The sequence below is a fragment of the Pelophylax lessonae genome (genome assembly GCF_965119305.1).
Source record: "Pelophylax lessonae genome assembly, chromosome: 11".
Lineage (NCBI taxonomy): Eukaryota > Metazoa > Chordata > Amphibia > Anura > Ranidae > Pelophylax > Pelophylax lessonae.
Window position 1 is genome coordinate 55,745,348 of NC_138778.1, and position 24,608 is coordinate 55,769,955.

The following is a 24,608-nucleotide window of genomic DNA, read 5'->3' on the forward strand; positions in this document are numbered from 1 at the left end:
GGTGCCAACAGATCCACATCCGGGATGTCCCAATGAAGGGACAGCTAGGGAAAAAAACCTCTGGATGAAGAGGCCATATGCGATTGGATCCGAATCGGGCTGCTCTAGAGCTGCTCGATCCAGTAAATCAGACAAAATCTGATCGCTCTCAGTTCCGATACCCTTATTGGTAATCTGGATACTATCGGAAGAAATTACTTCCCCTGGTTGAGCATCGGAGACTTCCTGGTCCGCTCGCTCAACCGGATCCGATTGTCCAGGGAATCGGAATTCTGATTCCATTAAAAAAGAATCTCCTTCAGGAGAATTCGGGTATGAGACTGGGTATACGGTACTGCCTCTAAGAAGGCCACCATCAGTCCCAGCCAATTGACGGACAGCAACATCCGAATCGTTGACTGAACCCTCTGGAGTTTCCCAGCAAGGAGAAACTCTCTTGCCCAGGATGTATCCAACCTTAGGCCCAGATAGTTCAGTCTCCTGGTGGGAACCAGGGATGATCTTTGGGAAAGCGAAAAAACGCTGATGTCCTGCGATGATGGGGATATAAAGATAGGCATCCTATATGTCTATGGACGCCAGGAAATCTCTTTTATGCAGGGAGGCCACCACTGTACGGATGGACTCTATTTCTTCCCAAGTCCAGTTTTGGACGCACCTTGCCCTCTTTCCTGGGCATTGTGAATAGGTTCGAATAGAACCCCTGAAACCGTTCAATGTTAGAAGGGCAGAATCGCACCGGTGGAAGTGATCGAAACTAGATCCTGTGTCCTCCAGAAACCGGTGAAGACATCCCCCCCCCACCCCAGAGATGGGTAGGGGCGCATCAGGCTATATTCTTCAGGCTTGGCTGAGCCGGACTCTTTGTTTACCCGACCAGCGCCCTTTGAAACCCCTCTAAAGGGGCTTTGGAGGGTTTCGCCTTATCGCCCGCCCTCGCGGAACGAACAACTCTATATGAGCAGAAAAGGAAGGTCCTCGTTAGTTACGAGGTCTTTTTATCCTAACAGTCTGTGGCAAGACAGCAGGTGGTACCGTCTATCCTATAAAGAGGAATTCCTCAAACGGATAGCACCTAGCCATGCGTTTGGAAATAACATGGGTTCGTTTCAAAACGACCCCATTTGGGTAAAGGAAAATCCTTCGCCCTTTTGGTAGGCTAACAAGTACCAAAAAGGAATCTCAGTCTCAGCTACCTCTGCCGGTGTAACCTCAAGACTAAAGGTTTCCCGGACGGACACAACTAGTGCATCCACCACTCTTGTGCTATGGCGGAGGCAGAAACGTGCTCCTCACTGCTGAGGAGATATTACCTGAGACAACAGCCCCCTAGGAGGGACCTGCAACTGCATTGACCAGTTCCGAATCCGTATCTGAAGTATCTGATAAACAATAGGGGTAGGCGGGGGTCGCTACTTGACCCCCGTCCCTGACAGGCCACCTCCACCCGGGATACCAAAGACTCCAAAATTGCCGATAATGCATTAAAAACAAGTGGGGTACTGGAGGGTCCTGCGGCCACCTTGAGGGGATCAGGTGGGGATACCTATGCGGCAGGGTCAATGATTATACAAGACACTTGCCAGCGACAAAAAATGACAAAGTAAAAAAAAAACGTTTTTTTTTTTTTTTGTGTCCCCCAGTCGCAACAGCGCCCCTCAGTGTTACCTGCCTTTTTGGACCCCACAGAGAGAGACAGACCCCAAGGCTCATCCCTGATGCACAGAAGTTTTCATCAGCTTGCTCAGTGCTTGTCTTGTTACAGACAGGAAGTCTTTGGCCCTATTTCCTGGGTAAAAGAGGCGGCTCCGCCCCTTAACACGCCTGCCGGCTCCTCCCCCTGGCTCCATGAGGTGTTTGAGTCACCTCAAACATGGCCACCCCCATGCTGGAGACACGAGGCTACACCAAAATGGCGGCCTCGTGCGATCTACCAGACAATGGTGGCGGCCTGCACAGAATAGCGGCATGTCTGCATCAGGATCTCGGCCTCACAACCCTTCACCCTCATGGTGGTCAGCGTGGTCGGAGGTACCGGACCCTAGCGGGCCGTATGCGGTCCGCTGCTTAGCTGGAGGAATGATCTGGAATGCAGTATACATGTATAGACATCGCCCTGTGGCTACTGACAGGTAGGATACCTTATACTATCACAGTAAAGTTCTAGTACTGCCACTGACTACAATCATTTACACATTTTTACAATTAGATTGTCAGCTCCCAAACCAAGCCTCCTGGCTTCTTGTACACAAAAATCACACTCAATTAGGGGGATCTGTGACATGTTGTAGGATAGAGGGGAACCCATCCTTACCATTACAGAGAGGGGCCCGCGTTCACCACAAGACCCGTCAGGGGGAAAGGGGGGAACATACTACTCACCATACCGGAACCAGGCGGGCGCCAACTCCTGACAGTACCCCTCTCCACCGAGGTAGGAGGGCTGTCGACCAATACGGGCGCCGTGACTCATGGTCTTTGGCGTTTCAGCGAGACGTTTAACTCGCAGGGTCAGTCCCCGTCCAGTGGGACTATGTCGCGGCCGACCCAGCGCGGAGCTATGGCCTGCACGCGCTCGTAGGCTGAACTGGGGTGACCACTGGATCTCAACATCCCGCCCGTCGCCCAGTTCAGCTTTCTTGCTTGAAGATCTCACAGGAACACTGGAGAAAAAAAAGCTGTCTTAAAAAATTATTTTCTAAGAAAAAAAATCCTGCCAGGACCGAAGATCCCAGCAAGGTATCTAGGTCCTTACTCCTGACTAGACAGAAAAAAACTGATTTGCTGAGGCAGAGAGAGGGAGGATATACCCTCTGGGACTGCCCCTAGGGTGTGGCCAGAGCATTTTATTTCCTGTCTAGTCCTACTCCTGTGGAGGCAACATAACCCGAAGGTGCTGTATCACCGAGGACTACGTCTGTCAATGAGCGATAGAGAAATACTGATTTTAACTTGTAAACAACAAGTGTCGGAAATAGGCCTAATCCGTAAAGTGGTTGTAAGCCCACTATTGGAACTTTTACCTCTAGGTAAGCCTTTAATAAGGCTTAGCTATAGGTACTGTAAATATCTCCTAAACTTGCACCGTTTAGGAGGTATTTACATTTCATGCAGCCGATGACGTCATCGGTGCATGCGCTCTGAAGAAACGGCCGCTCGTGCTGTTTCTTCAGAGCCCTGTACCGTAACTGGCGGCTCATGCGAGGGAGTGACGTCACGCGACTCCTGTCCAGTAGCATAGCCGGAGTCCAAAAAACCAGGAAGGAAGACGGCAGAAGATGGATGCGGCCACCAGCGGGGACGACGAGGACTTCATTTGGAGGTAAGTGTTCCATAATGTGCTAGTATGCGATGCATACTAGCACATTATGATTTACTTTGCAGGGAAGGAGAAAGAAAAGAAAAAAAAGGGAAGAGTTTATTTCATCTTTAAGTGATTAATGTATTACTTGTCCGTTAAAAATTGAAATGTTTGAACTGTTTGCACTGCGCATATGTGACAAAACAAACGAAAAACTGATTCATTTAGGTCCATTGAATGATTTATCGTTTGAAATTCAGTCATTACATGCATGCAGGCACTATCGTATGCTCTCATGGCTGAATGTTCGTTATTCGAAAACGAGATTGAACGATTTTTCGTATAGTGTATGAGCAGCATAATGCTATTTGCCGGAACATGTAAGCGGTTCTTATCTTCACTATTCTGTAGCTAAATAAAGACTTTGATAGGGATGTGCAAGTTGCTGGCTCTCCTTATTGATCTGTTTTTGGGTCTAGATACACCTTAACCATTAAAGACAGAAATCTGGTTGATGCCACTTGGTGGTTACAGGCTCTCCAGCAGTCATCCTCACTTCAGTAGGTAGTGAGTAAAAGACCTAAAACAAGCATGCAGACAGTGATGTCTCAAAAGTTTGCATGCCCATCCTGCTTTTTCTGGGTCAGTTGCTTATTTGCTCCGGATCACAGCTATAGAACCTGCACCCTTAAATCTAGTACACACAGGCCGAATGTCAGATAGCATCGTCCGGTTCAAAAAAAATGTCCCACATTTGGCCTGTGCTTATGGCAGCTGGGCCGACTTCTGTCGGACGTGCATCCTCTAAAACCAGCCTCCCGATCAGGAGTGGTCTGGCGGGGGGGGGGGGGGGGGGATCATCCCTGTGTCAGCACACAATAACACAGAAGGGGAGATTGCTGAAAGCATTGATAAAGGAACATTGGATTGTTAGTACAGCGGCTCCCATCTGAGCTGTAAGTTTTTTTTCGTTCAACCCAGAAAAAAAAAAACTAGTGGTGTGTACCAGGCTTTAGAAACCAGCCAACAAAGGCCGCTTCTATATTTCTAACTTCTCAGGTTCTCTTTGAGAGGTTAATAAGAAGAAGCATTTGGTTAAGTTGCATCAGTAACGATTAAACAAACCAAAAAGATAAAAACACGACGATAGAACAAGATGTGAGAAATATTGTTTATTTTAAAGCCATACTCGTGGGTGGATCTCAAGAACTCTTCTACCCTTTTCTCCCACGCACAAGCTAGTCAACACTGACTGCATACTTATGGTTATAAATTGATACTTACAATTCAGCCACCTCAAATAACACAAAGTACTAGAAGAGCGCATCTCCACTTTTACCACTTGTCTACCAGGATATTTCTTTAATTTTTTGTTAGCATCTGCTATAAAATTACTTTAAACCCCCAAACAATTATATATTTTATGAAAGCAAAGACCCTGGAAAATAAAATAATGGCAATTCAAATTGTCTCCCAGAAACACACAGACTCTGGGAACCTAGGACCTGGATACAGATTTGGGACCTCTGTGCCAAAACCAGCAATGACTGCTTTACCCCCTTCTAGACTCAGAATAGATTGTAATATAATCAGCTCAAAACAACCTGATGCTGATGTTACCTGCCATCATCGGTTTACTAAGGTGTCTTTCTCTCATGGTATAATTCACCATTGTGTGCCTCCTAGGTGTGAATTCCCATTGTTAATTGAGTCACCTATTGTTTCTGTCTGTCTTCTAGTATTGTGTCCACTTCATATTGTTACTTAACTATTGTGGGATGTTATAGGTTTAATTAGATTACTGTTTATGTGTATGTTAGCTGTTTATTAGATGTACTGATATTACTGTTTACAGTTTGCATGGTTTAGGATAATATGATCAAGCTCTTTGTGTGTTATATGTTCTGTGTGAATTTACAATAAAGAGTCAGTTCCAGTTTGCACCTAAGCTAGTGTCGTCTAGTTCTTGGGTGCAAAGCTCAGGTATAATACTCGGCTCCAGAGTGGAGGAAGCTGCTAGGCGGTTTGTCATGTGTATATAATAAATATCATTTTTTTTAACTTTTTCCCTCTATTTAACTTCGCTATCACAAGAGGGGAGTGGTGCATCTACAGAGCCTCATAACATTGTTTGGAAGGACGTCCAGATTATTTTTATCTGCACAAAAAGACTCTGGGACACATAAATAAAGAGATAAAAATTTAGAGTCCAAAAAAGATATAGTAATTAGGTCAGCAGATAAAGTCTGAAAAAAAAAAGGCTATGAGGAAGAGATGAACAGACTACAATCAGCACATAATACATACCATGTTTTGTCAAACCACACACAAAAATTGAAAAAGAAGTTGAAAGCATTGATAAAGGAAGGAAATAAAAAATTCAAGAGGGAAGCAAAATACTTAGTAACAAAAGCCCCCAAGATTCCTACCATATATTTACCAAATATACAAAAAATATTGAAAGTCTGCTTGGGAGACCTATGGTTAGTGGGATCGATACACTTTTGAGGATTGGAGTATATGTATACTGGTTAAAAAAAAAAGAAAAACATAGCTCTTTCTTGAAGGAGAGTGGTGAATTAATCTCCCTTCTGAAAGAGAATGTTTTCAGTGAGGACAGCATTCTAACAACTGATGTGAATGCATTATATACTAGCATTGATCAGAAGGATGACTTAGAAGCAGTAAAACGGTCCTTAGAAAAGAAAAGTAATTAAAATTACTTTTTTAATTAATTATAAATAAATATAAATAAATAAGTAATTAAAATTACTTTTTTAAGTAATTAAAACCAAAGCAAATAGGATTCATCATGAAAGCATTATAATTGCGGAAGCTTAATGATTATTTTTGGTATGGAAATCAATATTTTCAACAACTTAAAGGTGTAGCTACAGTGGATATAAAAAGTCTATACATCCCTGTTAAAATGTCAGGTTTCTGTGGTGCAAAAAAATGAGACAAAAATAAATAATTTCAGAACTTTTTCCACCTTTAATGTGACCCATAAACTGTACAACTCAGTTGAACAAACTGAAATCTTTTAGGTGGAGGGACATAAAAATAAAATCCTAAAATAATATGGTTGCATAAGTGTGGACAACCCTAAACTAATACTTTGTTGAAGCACCTTTTGATTTTATTATAAAAAGGTTATTAATTATTCCTTTAATGTTGCTGTAGGCCTCTTGGTAATCTCCCTGACCAGTTTTCTTCTCGTCTTTTCATTGATTTTGAAGAGACAACCAATTTTGGTAATGTCACTGCTGTGCCATATTTTCTCATTTTGATGATGACTGTCTTCACTGTGTTCCATGGTATATATAATGCCTTGGAAATTCTTTTGTACCCTTCTCCCGACTGATACCTTTTAACAATAGGATCCCTCTGATGCTTTGGAAGCTCTCTGCGGACCATGGCTTTTGCTGTAGGATGCAACTAAGAAAATGTCAGGAAAGACCCACTAGAACAACTGAACTTTAGGCCCCTTTCACACAGGCGGACCGATCAGATCCGCCTGTCCGTTTTTTTGGCGGATCTGAACGGTCCCCCTATGCATCTCTATGGGGGATCGGATGTCAGCGGAGACATGTCCACTGACATCCGATCCGTCAAATCTGGGACGGATGGAAACCCTATTTTCCATCCGTCCAGCGGATCGGATTGGATGAGAACGGACCGACGGTCCGTTCCCATCCGATTTCCCCCATAGAGATGCATGGGGAACTGACAGCTGTGTCTCCGCACACAGCACTGAGACACAGCGGTCATCCTGCTGCTCAGCGGGGGATCGGCGGCTCGATCCCCCGCTGAGAAAAACGGACTCCGTCCGACGGACGGATAGTGTGAAAGGAGCCTAATTTGGTAGTTGATCAGAGGCACTTTAAATGATGGCAGGTGTGTACTGACTCCTATTTACCATGAGTTTAAATGTAATTCCGAACACAGCTACATCCCCAGTTATTAGGGGGTGTGCACACTTATGCAACCACATTATTTTAGTTTTTTTTTTATTTTTACTCCCCCCACCCCACCCTTTATTTTTACTCCCCCCCACCCCCCACCCCAATTAAAATATTTCAGTTTTGTTTTTCAATTGAGTTGTATGGTTAATAGGTCACATTAAAAGTGGAAATAGTTCTGAAATTATTTTTCTTTGTCTCATTTTTATAAATGAAGTGTGTAGAAGACATTTTTTTTCCACTTTATATGTATCAGAGATAGGGAAAATTAATAAGAAAAACAATATTAAACCAGAATTAAACCCTTCTATCCCTTTTAGCCAAGGAAGCTGCCATGTTCACCTCCATTTGATCTGAAACTGCCATGATGCTGCACATGTGATCGGTTATGACACCAGTCATTTAAAGATTTGACAGTTTGGTTGAACGCACAAGCAAATGTGACATCAATCCCAGCATGTGAGTCAGGAAAAAGGTTCTAAAGACTTAATGAATTTTATGCAGGAAAAAAACCCTTGACATACAGCTCCTCCCCCAGCACCCCCTTATATTTGCCTGAGCCTAAACACGATCCAATGATGTGCATGAGAGCTCCACTCTCCCCCTCCTCATTGGCTAAGAAACTCCTGCTGCTGTCAATCACAGCCAGTGAGGAGGGAGCAGGGGCAGGCTGAGCTGAGCTTTGTGTGTCTATGGACACACAGAGCTGGCTCAGGAGCGAGCAAGCACGAGTGCCCCCATAGCAAGCAGCTTGCTTTGGGAGCACTAGGCAAAGGGAAAGAGCCAGGAGCGCTGGTAGGGGGCACAAGAAGAGGTGGATTGGGGCTGCTCTGTGCAAAACCATTGCACAGAACTGGTAAGTATGACAACAGGTTTGTTATTTTAAAACATAAAATGTTTGCCTTTAGAATCACTTTAAACACTGTAGAATTTAGTACGTAGGGAAGCATGTAGCACTCCATACAATATATATTGGGAGCTTAATTCATTTATAAAATTGTTACATTAAGCACTGTGGGGGTTTTAAAGATTTAAATACTAAACTCCAGTTCCACTTTCATTCATGAGTGTGCATTTTCCCTTTAAATACAAAACAATACTGAGATGTCTAAAGAAACCGCTTAGAATTAATTGATGTACACTGCATGGTGACTTATGCTGGCCATACACTGAGAAAATTCAGTCATTTGGAGAGTTCTCTCATTTTTCGGCCAGTTAATGGGCACGAATTGGTAATCGGGTGTGATGTTTTTGAGCCGAAAAAACGAAGGACAAGTTTTGAAATTTTCTGCTGAACGAACAATAAATTGAAAGGTTAATGATCTTCTCGTCCAAACTGTTTGCACTAGGTAAATGTGAAAAAAAAATTAAAACGGATTTATGTCCATTGAATGATTTATCGTCATCACATGATGGCACGATCGTCTGCTCACACGGCCGAGTGTTCGTTTTTCGAAAATGAGTTTGAACGATTTTTCGTATAGTGTATGGCCAGCATTAGACACAAGATGATCCCAATGGTATACTCACCCATCGCACACCTCCTTGATGATCGACGCCAGTGGCCGTTTCTGTAAAAGAAAGGTTTAAATATGAGAGAAGATTAAAACACAGCAATAGAGAAGACGAGACTTCAAAAGACCTGACAATGATTTCATCCCCGTTTTTCCTGTGTGGTATACAATTGAAAGCGGTTTTGAATAATTTATATTCATTTATTTGTTGTCCATCATGCAGTCTTCGGGAAAAATGAAAAGTCAGCAATTCTACCATGACCAGTTAGGGCTGTATAAATCTGCAACCGAGACATACTGTAGGTTACATTTGTACCTCTGCAATATAATTCTGTGCGTTAGAAAGAAACAATATTGTATCTGGGCAGTCTCCAGCAAAAAGCACCTTCCACAGTGATGAATGGCAACGCCTGTCACATGCACTGCACTACACGTATTGTGAATTCTGAATATTGTGAATGTAAGCCTTACAGCCCTCTGAAGGGCTGGGGGCTGAGGGTGAGCTAAGTCAACTAATTACTTGCCCAAAATGTAGAAACAAGTTGCAAAAGTTTGGCTGTGGCCTAGAATAGATGTGCATGGACAATTGTTAGCCACTTTTTCTAGAGGTAATATCGTAGTGGTCAATGGGGTGCTGATGGGGGCTCCTTGGTTTGAATCTTGGTCATGCTCTAAGGCAGGCTTTCTCTTCCAGGGTTCTGTGGAGCCCTAGGGTTACTCCTGAGGTTGCTAAGGGTTCGTTGAGAAATAGGCAATGGTTCCTTTTAGCTATCTGTAAGGGGGTAATTCTTCCCAATGATGACAAGAGTAAGGAGCATTCTTCCCACTGACTGTCACACTAACGTGTCAGGAGTTGTAGACTTTTAATTTTTAGCAGGGGTTCCCCGAGACCAGAAATTAATTTCAAGGGTTCCTCTGTGTTGAAAAGGTTGAGAAAGGCTGCTCTAAGGCCTGCCATAGACGGTTCCAATCTTGGCCAGTTCGCCCCTTGCCGGGAGAATACAATGGTTCCGCGGTCCCCTGTCAATGTCTGTGTTGTGGTTGCAGGAAAGAAATTTACTCCCTCTATGGCCATCCTAAGTCAACTGGTGATCGGTCCACTTGTATTCAGTGGTGATGATTTATAGTACCCTATGTGGCCGTTTACGATACAGAAGCTTTAAAATTACCCTCAATTTACTTATTTTGCCTTTGGGTGGTTGTTGCACCAAGCCAAAAAGGAGACCAGATCTTGTACGTTTGTAAGCTAAACTACTAGAATAGCTTACATTAAAGCATACATTTGCATTTTTCTACCCATGGCTAGCTTGAATCAACAAGCCACCCCATGGGGCCAGTGATGGTCAGCCTGTTTACATGGATGTTGGTGGTTCCTCTTTTCATTTCTGCATGTGGTCATTCTCCCTGCACCCAGTGATAGTAGTTCTCTTTCCTGCGTCACTGCTGTTCATGCAATGTATATAGATGGTCACTCCCCTCACACCAAGCGGTGATTACCCTCCCTGCCCCAACTAGTGGCTGTTACGTTACCCACCTCCAGCCAGTGGTGGTAATCCATCCCCATCCCATAGTGGTCACCCACATCCCCCTGCCCCCCCATCCAGTGTTGATCACCCTCCTTGCCCCATCCAGTAGTGGTCACCACCCAATTCCCCCCATGCTCCACCCCAACCAGTGCCCATCAGCCTACCTGCTCCCAGCAAGTAGTGATAACCCATCTCCATCCAGCAGTAGTCACCACCCTGCCCCTATCCAGTGGTGGACATGTCCCCAAGCCAATAGTGTTCACCCTCCCCACCCCTGGCTAGTTGTGGTCAACCTCCCTACCCACATCCAGTGGTGGTCCCCCCCTTCACACTCATCCAGTGGTGGTCACCCCCTTTGCCCTCCTCCAGGGGTAGTTATTATTGAGCCCAAGACTCTTACCTGGTCAATTTCAATCAGTTGGGCATTAGCACCAGGCCACTCAATGGCTACCTTCACAATGTCCAACGGTGGAGGCATTTCCTCCGGTGGCTCTTCTGTCCAGCCTGCCCGCTGGACCACTCACAGAGCTCTACCTTTAAAAACAAAGAAAAACAATTTATTATTTATCAGAAAAAAAGAAAAAAAAAATCAGAACATTTACCTTTAAAGCAGAACTACACTGCATCTGAGCACCGCATAAAAAAAATGCTATTTAACTAATTTTTAACATTAAAAGCAAACTCCCGCAACCAGCCATATCTCCATGCTTTATTTTGCTGAGAAATCCCTTTGAAACCCCTCCTCGCATTTCTGGCCATGGCCATCTTGAGTAAGGGCAGATGGTTCATGTAGCAAATACTTCCTGGAATCCATATGCCCTTAGCTCAGGCATACAGGCAGGAGGGTGTCTTAGCTGAGAAAATCCTTCCTCCCCTTCTCCCCTCCTGAAGACTCCTGGAATGTATGATATCTTTGCCTAAGCCAGAAAGTAACTAATGAAATGTAAAAAAAGTGTTTAAACAAGTAAACTTGTTATACTTCCCTATCTATTTACTAATGCTAGCAGCATGAAGATTAAAAATAATCAATGACGATTGAGAGATTGAAGTTCCACTTTAAAGACAGAATCATCCCCATTAGTGTCAAACCTCTTGTGATTCCCCCACACGAGTCAAAAACTGTCAAATTGTAAAAAAAAAAAAATTGTATATTAATGGTCTACTCCAGACTTGTCCATGAAACGTTGAGCCAACCAGTCTCAGTGGGACAATCAACTGTTAGGAATAGACAGTCCAAGCCTTTGGTTACTGCTTAGAGAAGGGAATTAAGTGGAGTTTCACCCAAAAGTGGAACTTCTGCAGATCTGCTACCTCCCACCCTCCGGTGCCACGATGCGGCGCCATCCCTCGGAAGTTTGGTCCCCCTCCTCCTTTACCCGCCGCCGGGCCAATTAGAGAGCGCAGTAGGGAACCGGCTGTGAAGCCGAAAGGCTTCACTGCCGGTTTTCCCTACAAGGAATGACGGCATCAGCACCTGGCAGCCAATCCAAAAATCAGCTGGGGTGCCGACATCGCGAGCTCGCTGGACAGGTAAGTGTCTATATATTCAAATTAATTTTTTCCCCCCAGCTGGAACACCACTTTAACATGCATGCCTGACTTCTACCAACTGTTTGAGTACTTTTATACAGTATCTCACAAAAGTGAGTACCCCACTCACATGTTTTTAAATAGTTTATTCTAACTTTTCATGTGACAACACTGAAGAAATGACACTTTGCTACAATGTAAATTAGTGAGTGTGCAGCTTGTATAAGAGTGTAAATTTGCTGTCCCCTCAAACTTAACACACAGCCATTAATGTCTAAACAGCTGGCAACAAAAGTGAGTACACTCCTAAGTGACAATGTCCAAATTGGGCCCAATTAGCCATTTTCCCTCCCCGATGTCATGTGACATGTTAGTGTTACAAGGTCTCAGGTGTGAATGGGGAGCAGTTGTGTTAAATTTGGTTGCTATTTTCGGCTTGGCCATCATCTCCTCTATGGGTCAACTTTAAGGGTTCAGGTATCTCAGTCCCCTCCTCCCTATTCACCCCTGTCTCTGCACCTACGTCGCCTTCCCCTCCGGCAAATGAAAAGGTTCAGGTCTCTTTAAGGTACTTTTTGTCATTAGCATTAGAATTATGCAAATCTATGCGGGCATTCAATATAGGACCATTGATATATGCCCTATTGTAATTATATGTGTCCCATTCTCATGTTTTTTCCTTTGCAATTTAGAAATGTTTACTCTCGAGAAATATCTATCAAAACTCCTGAAGAAGCTATTATGAAGATGGCGAAACATGTAGAGTTGATATTATCGAGTGCATTTTTCTGCTTTTAACATTTTAATTAATGTTGTGTCTTGTCCTAATTCTATATGTTTAATAAAATGTGTATTTTTTGAGAATCCAGATTTTTCTCCATCATTTGCACCTTTAAAGTCCCACTTTGCTCCCTCCATTGTAGTTACTATGTGTTAAATTTGGGGTTATAGCTCTCTCTCTCTCTCCCTCTCTCATTCTTGTCACTGGAAGTTCAACATGGCACCATATGGCAAAGAACTCTGAGGATCTGAAAAAATTATTGGTTCTCTACATAAAAGATGGCCTAAGCTATAAGACGATTACCAAGACCCTGAAACTGAGCTGCAGCACAATGGCCAAGACCATAGAGCCATTTAACAGGACAGGTTCCACTCAGAACAGGCCTCACCATTAAGGGAGAAAAACCTTCCAGGGCTGAAGTGGTTAAAGTTCAATGACAATAGTAAACTGGACAAATAGCGAAGGTTAATAGAATGCATCAAGATATCAAGATAAAAAACCTTCTGACTCTACAACCACTTTAAGATATTTAGAAACCCTTTATAAAAAAAAAAAAAAGACATCTGCACTGGTGGGGCCGTCGGCAAAGGAGGAATGCTGCAACTGTTGTGCCTTTGCGAGACATTTAACTTGCAGGGCCAGCCCCCATCCAGTGGGGCTATTTCGCAGCCGACCTAGCGCTGAGCTGAGGCCTGCATGCGCTCGCTGGCCAGACTGGGGTGAACACTGGATCTAGATTATCCAGCCCGTCGCCCAGTCCGGCAGTTGTCAGTAGATCTCACAAGAAAAATCCAGGAGGAAAATAGTTTCTATCTAAAAAATGTTGCCAGGATCAAAGATCCCAGGAAGGAACTAGGTCTTTACTCCTGACTAGACAAAAAAAAAACTGAGTGGCTATAGCAGGGAGAGGGAGCATTCCCCCTGGGACTCCCCATGGGTGTAGCCAGAAGTTTTTTCTGCCTAGTGTCCTACTCCTGTAGGGGGCAGTATAACCCAATGATCAAGAATGATGTGTCTGTCAATGAACGAAAGAGAAACATTTTTTTTGATAACTTTTATTGCTGTCACAAGGAATGTACACATCCCTTGTGACAGTAAAAGGGAGTGAAAGGTACTCTTTATGGAGGGATCTGAGGTCTAAAAGACCCCAAACCCCTCCTCTGCACTTAAAAGCATTACATTTTTGTTTTGAATACTGTAATTTTTTTTTTTTTTAATCTGGCGCCTTTAGGGCTCCTGTACCCGGAAGTAATGTTATAACGTCGCTTTCGTGTTTTTACTTTGGAGACCCGATCAAAGCCGAATCGGACTTTGTTTGGGTGTTTCGTCAGCCGGTCGCTCGGGTCTCCCGATTGGACGGGAGACCCGGTGGAGCCGCTGAAGGCGGCGGGGGGGGGATAGGACGTTCTCTCCCGCTCCTTGTAACAACGAGCGGCTCCTTTGCCGCATAGGTTATTACAGGAAAGTAGACTGTCGGCTCTAAACAACGGTACTGGGGAAATGCCTCTAGCTGCAGGCATAATCCCGGTACAATCACTTGAAGCCGAGGCCGCTAATTTGCATTCCGTCGATGCGAAGGGGGTTAAGGAAACTTTGCAGTCACTCTGCCCCAATTCATAACAAAGCAGGACGCAGAGTCTGTATGTAATAAAATATGGCTGCCCCCATTGGCATAAAATGTCATTACAACAAGACATTTTTTTTTTAAACACCATCACCAATTAAAGAGGTTGTAAACCCCAAAAAAAATGTTTTTTCTTTTTGCAACCTGCAAGAGAAACACATAATGAGCTAGTATGCATCGCATACTAGCTCATTATGAAATACTTACCTTAGAACGAGCCCCCGCCGTGCCGTCCACTTACCTGTATGACGGGCGACATGTCCAGTCGCCCGTCTTCCGGGATCGCGGCATCCGGCCACCTGATTGGCCGGAGCCGCGGTGACGTCACTCCCACGCACGCACGCAGGAGCCGACGGTCACGGCACGGAGCTCTGAAGGAACGGCAGCAGCGGCCGTTCCTTCAGAGCGCATGCGCCAGTGAGGTCACTGGCGGCATCTAAGGTAAATATCTCCTAAACTGTGAATGTTTAGGAGATATTTACAGTACCTATAGGTAAGCCTTATTATAGGCTTACCTATAGGTACAAGTTACAGAGGAGGGTTTACTTCCTCTTTAATATAATTTTATTCAAATGGATTTTATTATTACATATCGAAAAACATATTGAAAAGTCTACACAATCCCTTTAAGGCATATGCAAGCATTTCTGGCCAGTTGTGTCTCGGGATCTCATCCAAAAATATTGGCAAGCATACACAGCTCCCTTAGAGCTTTACAGATTAATTGCTTTAAAAGAAATGCTGCACTGAAATATAACATTTTGTCATAAATCTATGATTAATAGATAAACGAAAATAAGAACACTTCCCTGCAGGTTTACTATTAAAAAAAAAAATAAATAAAAAAAATGTCAATATCCAAAGAAAAACCTATAAAAAGTTAATTCAAAGTAATAGTTGCTTTATCAAGGGTGCTACAAAATCGTGCAACCCCACATTCTGGATCTACTGCTAAAGTATAAATCTGATTATTCCAATAATAGGGCCTTCCTCTGACCCCTCCCATGAGGAGTTGGGGATGTAGCTAGTTCTATGCAAATACAGACTTCTAGAAAGCCTGTATTTGCATAGGAATTTTAGCTGATCTGGAAGGAGCTGGGGAAGTGGAGGCACAATACGCAGGGAGGAGGGATCCTGGTAAAAGGACAACGTTTCTGGGGGGACAGCAAATAACAAAAGATGAATATTGCAGCTAAAACTGCATTTTTATATTTAAAGCTGTTGGAAAAATACATTTGAAATTTATTTTTCAAAGCACGGATTGGATTTTACTAAAATGATCCTTCAGCATATCACATACAAAGGTCTGTACAAACTTCCATCTCTTTCAAAGGTTAAAGTGGTTCTAAAGGCAGAAGTTTTTTCTTTACCTTAATGCATTCTATGCATTAAGATGAAAAACCTTCAGTGTGCAGCAGCCCCCCCAGCCCCCCCCCCAATACTTATCTGAGCCCCATTTCGATCCAGTGATGTTGCACGAGACTCTTGGCTGTCTGGGACTCTCCCTCCTCACTGGCTGACAGAGCAGTGGGCGCCACTGGCTCCTGCTGCTGTCAATCAAAAAGACAGTGAGCCAATGAGAATAGAGGGGGGCAGGGAAAAGAGCTGTGGCTCGGCTCGGGTGCCCCCATGGTAAGCAGATTTCTGTGGAGGCACTTGGCAGATGCGAGGGACCAGGAGCCCCAGCGAGGGACCCAAGAAGAGGAGGATACGGGCTGCTTTGCGCACAACCAACTGTACAGAGGAGGTAAGTTGAACATGTTTCTTATTTTTAAACTAAAAAAAACCCAAGACTCAGAGCCCATTTACACTAATACGACTTGTCAGGCGACTTGTCAGTCTGACAAGTCGCGGTCCCATTGTGTGGCACAGGACCCGTTCTAATAGGAGCGACACAAGTCGCTCCGACTTAGAAAAAGGTTCCTGTACTACTTCGGGCGACCTGGAGTGACTTGCATAGACATTAATTCTGTGAAGTCCGTGCAAGTCGTGCCGAAGTCGCGCTGCACGCGACTTCACAGGTCGCCCCCGAAGTCGTGCCGCGTTGGTGTGAACCGGCACTCACTGTAAAGTTTATTTTTTTGTTTTACTAACAAATAAGTTTACTTGCTCTGTGTAAAAGTTTGGCATAGACCAGCCCCAATCCTCTTCCTTTTGGGTCCCCTTGCTGGCGGTACTGGCTGCTCCCTACTTCTGAGTGCCCCCAGTAGCAAGCCTCCCACTATGGGGGCACTCACTTGAGGAAGCGCGCTACTGAGCTGCGGTCTTGTGAACGGACATTGGTTATTCACACATACAGCATGGCTTGGCCCCACCCCCCTGCTCTCTCCTCATTGGCTTACTGGCTGTGATCCCACTGCTGAGTGAGCCAATGAGGAGAGAGAGACCTGGGACAGCCGTTCTCTCATGCACATCGCAGAATCGAGATGATGCTCTGCAAAGTATTGGGGGGAGGGGTGCTGGGAGGGGGGAGCTGCACCCAGAAGGTTTTTTTATCTTAAGGCATAGGATGCCTTAAAACCTTAAAATGTTACTAAACCCAGGACCCTGCGTTCACTCCCACAGTAAAAAGAACATGGAAATGCATCTAAACTGCTAAATATCTTTTATCATCAGCAGTATATAGCAGTCTTGTGACTATCACTGTGAATATCACTTCTATCAGTGAAAGTTTGTAGGAGGAGTTTTTATTCTCCTCTGATTGTCATACGAGGCTCCAGGTCCCCTGACCCTCTATCTGGACAGTGTTGATTGGTCCTGTGCTGATCACATGCACTCTCCCAAGAAAAAACAAAACAACTCTCTAGCAATACACACCAAATTGAGCATGTGCAGAGTGCCTCTTAGGGATTTGTTCTATCAGGAGATGGATTGGAACAGTGGAAGAAGGGGAGGATCAGAGAAGACAGGATCAAACAGCCTTTTCACACATGAAGGATTAACTCCTCCAGGTTCCACAGTGAGCATAACATGCATGCTTTACTGCATTTATACACTGATTTTACTGTTGTGGGTTTAGTTAACACTTTAATCACTTCCGTCCTGCCCACCATGTATATACATTGGTAATTTGACGTTAAATACCGGAGTTTTAGCAGCAGCTAGCTGCCATAACCCTAGAATTTTTATATACACCTGGTGATCCAGAATCTGATAAAAGTGGCCATGGTGGCGGATTCGCCACATGATCACTTTTATGGGCAGCATGAGAAGTGCCCCCACTGGACTCTATGCCCTTGGAGGACTGAAGTGGCGTCAAACATCACTTCTGCCTAACGGCCTTAAAGAGCCCATTTTTTTATAGGCAAATGTAAAATTACATATTTTGTTTTTTACGTGTAAATGTGAGATCTGAGGTCTTTTTGACCCCATATCTCACAATAAAGAGGACCTGTCCTGCTTATTTCTATTACACGGGATGATTACATTCCTTGTAATAGGAATAAAAAAATAATAGTTTTAATGGGACAGTGCAAGAATAAAAAATAAAATAAAAAAATTCAAAGTGCCCTGTCCCTCCGAGCTCACGCACAGAAGCAAAACGCATATGCAAGTCACACCCACACATGTACATGGTTTTCAAACCAAACCACACGTGAGGTATCGCCACAATCGTTACAGCGAAAGCAAGAATTCTAGCACTAGATTTCCTTTGTAACTCTCAATCGGAAACCTGTAAAAATGTTTAAAGCGTCGTATGAGATTTTTACGTACTGAAGTTTGTCGCCATTCCATGTGCATGCGCAATTTAAAAGCATGACATGTCAGGTATTAATTTACTCAGGATAACATCTTTCACATTTATACAAAAAAATTGGGCTAACTTTATGGTTTTCTTATTTTTTTTTAATTAAATAAAGTTTATTTTTTCCCCAAAATAAATTGCGTTTGTAAGACCGCTGAGCAAATACGGTGTGACAAAGTATTGCAACGATCTCCATTTTATTCTCTTCTAGTCTTGGCTAAAAAAAAAAAAAAATCTATATCTATCTATCTATCTATCTATATATATAAAATATCTATATAATGTTTGGGGGTTCCAAGTAAATTTTCTAGCAAAAAAACGGAATTTTTGTAAAATCTTACCTGTAAAATTCCTTTCTCTGAGTCCTCCGACAGTCGCCGCCTCTTCATATTCGTCACATATGGGTATTAGACTTTGCTCCGAAGGAGTAGCTAGGCAACAGAATATGTTAACAATAAAGCTTTTAACATATCCCACCCTCAAGGGGTGGTCCCCTCAGTCAATACCCTCCTACTTCCTGCAACCATATCTCAGTTTTAGTGGAATAGCAGTAGAGTATACAACCAAACCCCAAAAGAGGGGCGGGGGCGGCGACTGTCGGAGGACTCAGAGAAAGGAATTTTACAGGTAAGATTTTACAAAAATTCCGTTTTCTCTTACGTCCTCCGACAGTCGCCGCCTCTTCATATTCGTCACATATGGGGACGTCCCAAAGCAGTGCAAACATGAGGGGTGGGAAACGCATCCGCGCCGAAAAGGCAACGCAGTCTCCGCATCAAAGAAAGGAACCTCACCAAAGGAAGGAAACCAGCTGGGCAACAGCAAAAAACAAGTGCTCAACAGGAGCAACAACCCAGGAAAAGACAAAAAACCAGGGGATACAAAAAACTATCCCAACAGCCAGGAGTCCCCGACAAGGGACCCTATGGAACAGCCGCACTAAGAACCTTGCGGCCAAAGGAAGCATCCGCCGATGCCTGAACATCTACTTTGTAGAATTTTGTGAAAGTGTGCACGGTCGACCAGGTCGCCGCCTTACACACCTGGGCTACAGAAGCCCCATGACGACAGGCCCAAGATGTACTCAAAGATCTAGTAGAGTGCGCCTTCACAGGGACAGGAGGAGCCTTACCCTGCAAAGCATAGGCCTGTTCAATGGTCTGCCTGATCCATTTGGCGATGGTAGAGGCCGAAGCCGCCATGCCCTTCCGAGGACCCTCTGGAAGAACAAACAAGGAGTCAGTCTTACGAAAAGACTCAGTCGATTTAAGGTAAACCCTTATCGCCCGAACAACATCCAGAGAATGCAATCTCACCTCCTTTGGATGTTTAGGCTTCGCGCACAGCGAAGGCAAGACAATATCCTCATTAAGATGGAATTCCGAAACTCGTTTCGGAAGAAAAGAAGGATTAGGTCGCAAGACCACCTTATCCAAATGAATAACCAGGTACGGAGACTTGCAGGACAAAGCCGCCAGCTCAGACACTCTGCGAGCCGAAGTGATCGCCACCAAAAAGGCGACCTTTTTGGACAACATAGACAACGAGATCTCCCTGATCTGTTCAAAAGGAGCACGTTGTAACACAGATAGAACGAGATTCAAGTCCCAAGGGGGCAAAGGATCCCTCCTAGGAGGAACCAGATGCTGCACACCCTGAATAAAAGTGCCAACCAAGGAGTTGGAAGCCACTGGACGTTGAAACAGAACGGCCAGCGCAGACACCTGACCCTTTATCGTTGCCAGCGCCAAACGCTGATCAACACCCGTCTGAAGAAAAGACAGCACACGGGAAACCGAGTACGTGCGGGGTGAAAACCCCCTGGACTCACACCAGGCAAAATAGGCCTTCCAAGTACGGTAATAAACCTTCCCCGAGGAAGACTTCCTCGCGTTGATCAAAGTATGAACGACCTCTGGAGAGAGACCCTTCTCCTTCAGGACCTCTGTCTCAACAGCCAGGCCGTCAAAGCCAGCGACTGTAAAGCAGGATGGTAAATCGGTCCCTGAGACAGTAGATCGTCTCGAAGAGGTAGACGCCAAGGGGCGTCGACCGCCAGATTCACGAGGTCTGCGTACCAGGACCGGCGAGGCCAGTCCGGTGCCACAAGAATCACCGTGCTGCGTTCCGAGAGTAACCTGCGAAGGAACCTGGACAGCAACTGAATCGGTGGGAACGCGTACATCAGCCTGTACTGATGCCACGGGGCCACTAACGCGTCCGACGCGTCTGCCCGAGGGTCGCGCGTCCTTGCCACGAACCTTCTCACCTTGTTGTTGAGACGAGACGCGAACAGGTCCACATCTGGAAGACCCCACTTCGCGCACAACATCTGGAAGACAGCCGGGTGAAGAGACCATTCCCCCTGATCCAGGGTCTGGCGACTCAGATAGTCCGCCTGCCAGTTCTCCACCCCCGGAATGTGAACTGCCGTTATCGCCGGGACATGAGTCTCGGCCCAAGACAGAATGTCGGCCACTTCTCGAGCCGCCCGGGCACTCCTGGTGCCCCCTTGGTGGTTGATGTAGGCCACCGCCGTGGCATTGTCCGTCTGCACCCGAACCGGGCAGCCCTGCAGCCGGTCCGTCCAGCGATGAAGACAGAGATTTATCGCACGTAATTCCAGAATGTTGATCGGAAGGGAAGACTCTCCCTCCGACCAAGTCCCCTGGGCAGACAAAACGCCCAGAACACCACCCCAGCCCGACAGGCTGGCATCCGTGGTGATCACCGTCCACGAGATAGGACGAAACGACTTGCCCCCGGACACCATCGGGGACTGGAGCCACCACAGAAGGTCTCTTCTGGTGCGATGACTCAACGAGATCTGAAGATCCAGAGATTGAGGTCGCCCGTCCCACTTGGACAGGATCTCCGCTTGGAGACCCCGCGTGTGAAACTGGGCGAAGGGAATCGCCTCGAAGGCCGAGACCATCAATCCCAGACATCTCATGCACGTCCTTAAAGACGAGCGCGGAACGTCCCTGAGGGACCTGACTTCCTCCTGAAGAGTTCTGAGTTTGTCTTCCGGCAGGAAGACCTTCGCTTGTACCGAGTCCAGATTCATTCCCAGGTAGGGAAGACGAACCGACGGACTCAGCGTCGACTTTGGAAAATTTATCGTCCAACCAAACTCCTGTAGAGTTTGCATCGTGACAGACAGGTCCTCCTCCAGACCCTGGCTGGTCGCAGACCGAACCAGGATGTCGTCTAGATACCCCAGGACAGAAATGCCCTGGGCCCTCAACAATGCCAGAACCGGTGCAAGCACCTTGGTGAAGACCCGCGGAGCCGAGGCGAGACCAAAAGGCAACGCCACGAACTGGTAGTGATCCTCCGCAATGGCGAATCGAAGGTACCTCTGGTGACCTTCGAAAATGGGGATGTGAAGGTACGCATCCTTCAAATCGATGGAGGCCATGAATTCCCCCGGAACCAGGGCAGCCACCACCGACCGCAGGGATTCCATGCGGAACTTGTGAACCCGCACAGAGCGGTTCAGAGCCTTCAAGTCCAGAATTGGACGAACCTTGCCTTCCTTCCTGGGCACGGTGAACAGATTGGAATAAAACCCCCGAAATCTGTCCCGATGAGGCACCGGAACCACCACTCCCTGAGCCCTCAGGTCCCGCACCGCCAGGTGCAGGTCCCGCAAACGCTCTGGAGACAGTTGAAGATTTGAGGGAAAAAATCTGCTCTCCGGCTGAGAGAGAAACTCGATCTTGTAACCAGATCGAACGATTTCCTGAACCCATCTGTCCCGCACACGGGCCAACCAGGGCTGAAGAAAACCGAGCAAGCGTCCCCCCACCCCAAAACTGGGTGAGGGCGCCCCTTCAGGCCGCACTGTTATGGGCTGCAGATCCGGATTGGCCGGACTTCTGTTTACCAGACCAGGGCTTCTTCTGAGAGCCTTGACCTTTGAACGGCTTGCCCTTGTAGTGCGGCCGAAAGGCACGAAAGGACCCCTGAGGGGGCCGAAAATTAGCATGCTTCTTCCCAGAAGCCCCCTTAGCTTTGGGGAAATGGGGCAAGAGAGTGCTCTTACCCCCGGTAATCCCCTTAATCAACACATCCAGGGACTCCCCAAAAAGGCGAGACCCATCATAAGGCAGATTGGCTAAGGTCTTACATGAAGACTGGTCCACCGACCAACATTTTAACCAAATCAGGCGGCGAGACAACACCGCCACACTGAGCACACGTGCAGCCAACGGAACCAGGTCCAGGTCCGCATCACACAGATACATGACACCCTGGTGGATTTGATCCACCATATCCAGGGTCGCCGGTGAGGCCGAATCGGCCACTAGGACGCGCCTAAGCATCTGCGTCCAACTTGCGATCGCCTGGGCCGCCATGAGAGAAGCAAACAGAGCCTTAAGCATAGAACCCGTAACAGAATAAGTATGACGGGAAAGAGACTCCAGTCTCCTATCCGTGGCGTCACGGAACACAGGGGAATCCTCTGCAGGAATCGCAGTGGCTTTGTTTAAAACCGCAATTGCGTGATCCACTGGGGGTGGCACACACCACCTTTCATCAGTGGAAGGCGAGAAAGGATAACGCAGCTTGAATCTACTTGGTACAGCAAAAGGTTTGCGTAGATTGCGCCATTGTTCCTTAACAGCGCGCTGAAAATCATCATTGTAGGGAAAAACCTGCGGCGTCCTGCGTTTTCTCTGCGTCCCATAAGCCGCCAAGGCGGCGGGGGGACACACCTCATCCTGCAAACGCAGCGTTTGCTTTATGGAAGCAATCAACTCATCCATGATTGCAAGCTCTTCAGGCGAGCCAGGGGGAGAATTATCAACCCCCTCAGCTTCAGCCTCCACCTCAGACCCTATTAGATCAAGAGAGGAGCAGGACCCCGATAAGGAGGCCCCCGCCATAACAGCCCTATCACCTTCACCCTCAGAATCAGAGGAAAGAGCAACTCTGGGACTTTTAGTAGATTGAGCAGCCACCAGCATCTGCACCTGAGCAGCAAGGCCAGCCACAATAGTGGCCAAATCCCCCCCTGGGGGGGAGACAGCGGTTCCCTGGCTTTCCACCAAGGCTGTAGGAAATTTTCCCTCCTGAGAATCCATTGCCCCTGTAATGCCAGACAACAAAGGGTTAACTGCCCCTTTCAAGCAAGCGCGGCAAGCGCAGCCCACCGCACCACACTCAAGCACAATAAGACCCCCGCAGGGAATATGCAAACTGAACACAGGCAATGGATAGCAAGAACAGAAGGGTAAAACCTGAGGAGACCCTCGCCGCTGCTGCTGCCTCGATCGGTGTTCCTGGAAAGAGGAAGTGATGCTGCCAGGGCGCTCTATGTAAGCCTATGGAGGCTACAAGAAAATGGCCGCCATGCATGTAAAACATGCGGCCGGAGCGGGTGTAGGCAAAATGGCGCCGAAAACGCCGCTCCACAGTGCAGTAAAAAACACACATTACATTCCAGTATCAGAATACATGTCAGATCGCCGCAGCGATCGCTGTATAGTGCCCAAACATGCCAAAAAACATGCCCCACAGCACACAGCTTCACACACTGATCAGCCTGACACAGACAGTGTCACACATCTCCCCCCCCCCCCCCCCCTGCAGCCCACAGCATGCAGCCGAGAGATAGGGAGACAAGCAGTGTGATTAAAGGCAGGTTACACAGTCCCAGACTGACACCCCCCCAGACAGACAGGTCCCCACATAAATACACTTACCTCACATGGCGTGGGGGACCCGCACAGGCGAACAAGCCGCTGCACATGAGGCAGGGAGAGTCGCATTCAAGACGCACAAAATGGGGGTTAAGAAACCGCACAGCATCCAGTGAGGTAGCCACCTCACCAATCATCCCTGCACCGAACAGGGATGGGTCGTTCACTGTGCCAGGAGCGTTACCTGGCTGAACGCTCGATGGCAGACTGGGAAGCCACTGACCCACGACCTGCGATCAGGGGGATCAGCCCGAGACCCAGTCTGCATGATCCTCTTCATCCGAAGAACTAACTAATGCTGACAAAAATAACAGCTAAGTAAAGGTAGAGAGAAAACTCAAACAAAATTTTAAAAAGAAGAAAGAGTCTGGGGCAGAAAGCCCCAGCACAGAAAAAGCCAGCCACTCCTGACAAGCTAGACATTAAAACTGAGATATGGTTGCAGGAAGTAGGAGGGTATTGACTGAGGGGACCACCCCTTGAGGGTGGGATATGTTAAAAGCTTTATTGTTAACATATTCTGTTGCCTAGCTACTCCTTCGGAGCAAAGTCTAATACCCATATGTGACGAATATGAAGAGGCGGCGACTGTCGGAGGACGTAAGAGAAAAGGGTTGTTTTGACTTACCGTAACATTAAACCTCTCAGATGTTCATTGACGGACACAGATCCTGATCTTAACCATTGGGACATCCCAAAGCAGTGTAAAACATGAGGGATGGGAACAGCAAAAAAGAAATTCCCAAGGCCAAACTATAACCAGGTAAATAGGAGCTCAACCAAAACAACTGGAACTCACCTGAAAAAAAACAATACACCCTCAAAAAGGACCAGGTCCTCTAAACAGCAGCCTGCAAAACCTTGCGGCCAAAAGAAGCATCCACAGATGCCAACACATCCACTTTATAAAACTTTGT

The 24,608-nt window shown here is 46.2% G+C and overlaps 1 protein-coding gene across 2 annotated transcripts in view; it reads right to left on the minus strand.

The window, feature by feature from the left end:
- The window catches only part of ELMO2 (engulfment and cell motility 2), a 186,090-nt gene that overhangs the window by 77,944 nt on the left and 83,538 nt on the right, over positions 1 to 24,608 (minus strand). For both annotated transcript variants that reach the window (XM_082271363.1, XM_082271364.1), the window contains exons 2-3: positions 10,704 to 10,837; positions 8,794 to 8,834 (exon numbers count right to left, since the gene is read on the minus strand). In XM_082271363.1, coding sequence (XP_082127489.1) covers positions 8,794 to 8,834; positions 10,704 to 10,781 — 119 coding nt within the window. In that variant the 5' untranslated portion in view covers positions 10,782 to 10,837. The remainder of the gene's footprint in view (positions 1 to 8,793; positions 8,835 to 10,703; positions 10,838 to 24,608) is intronic.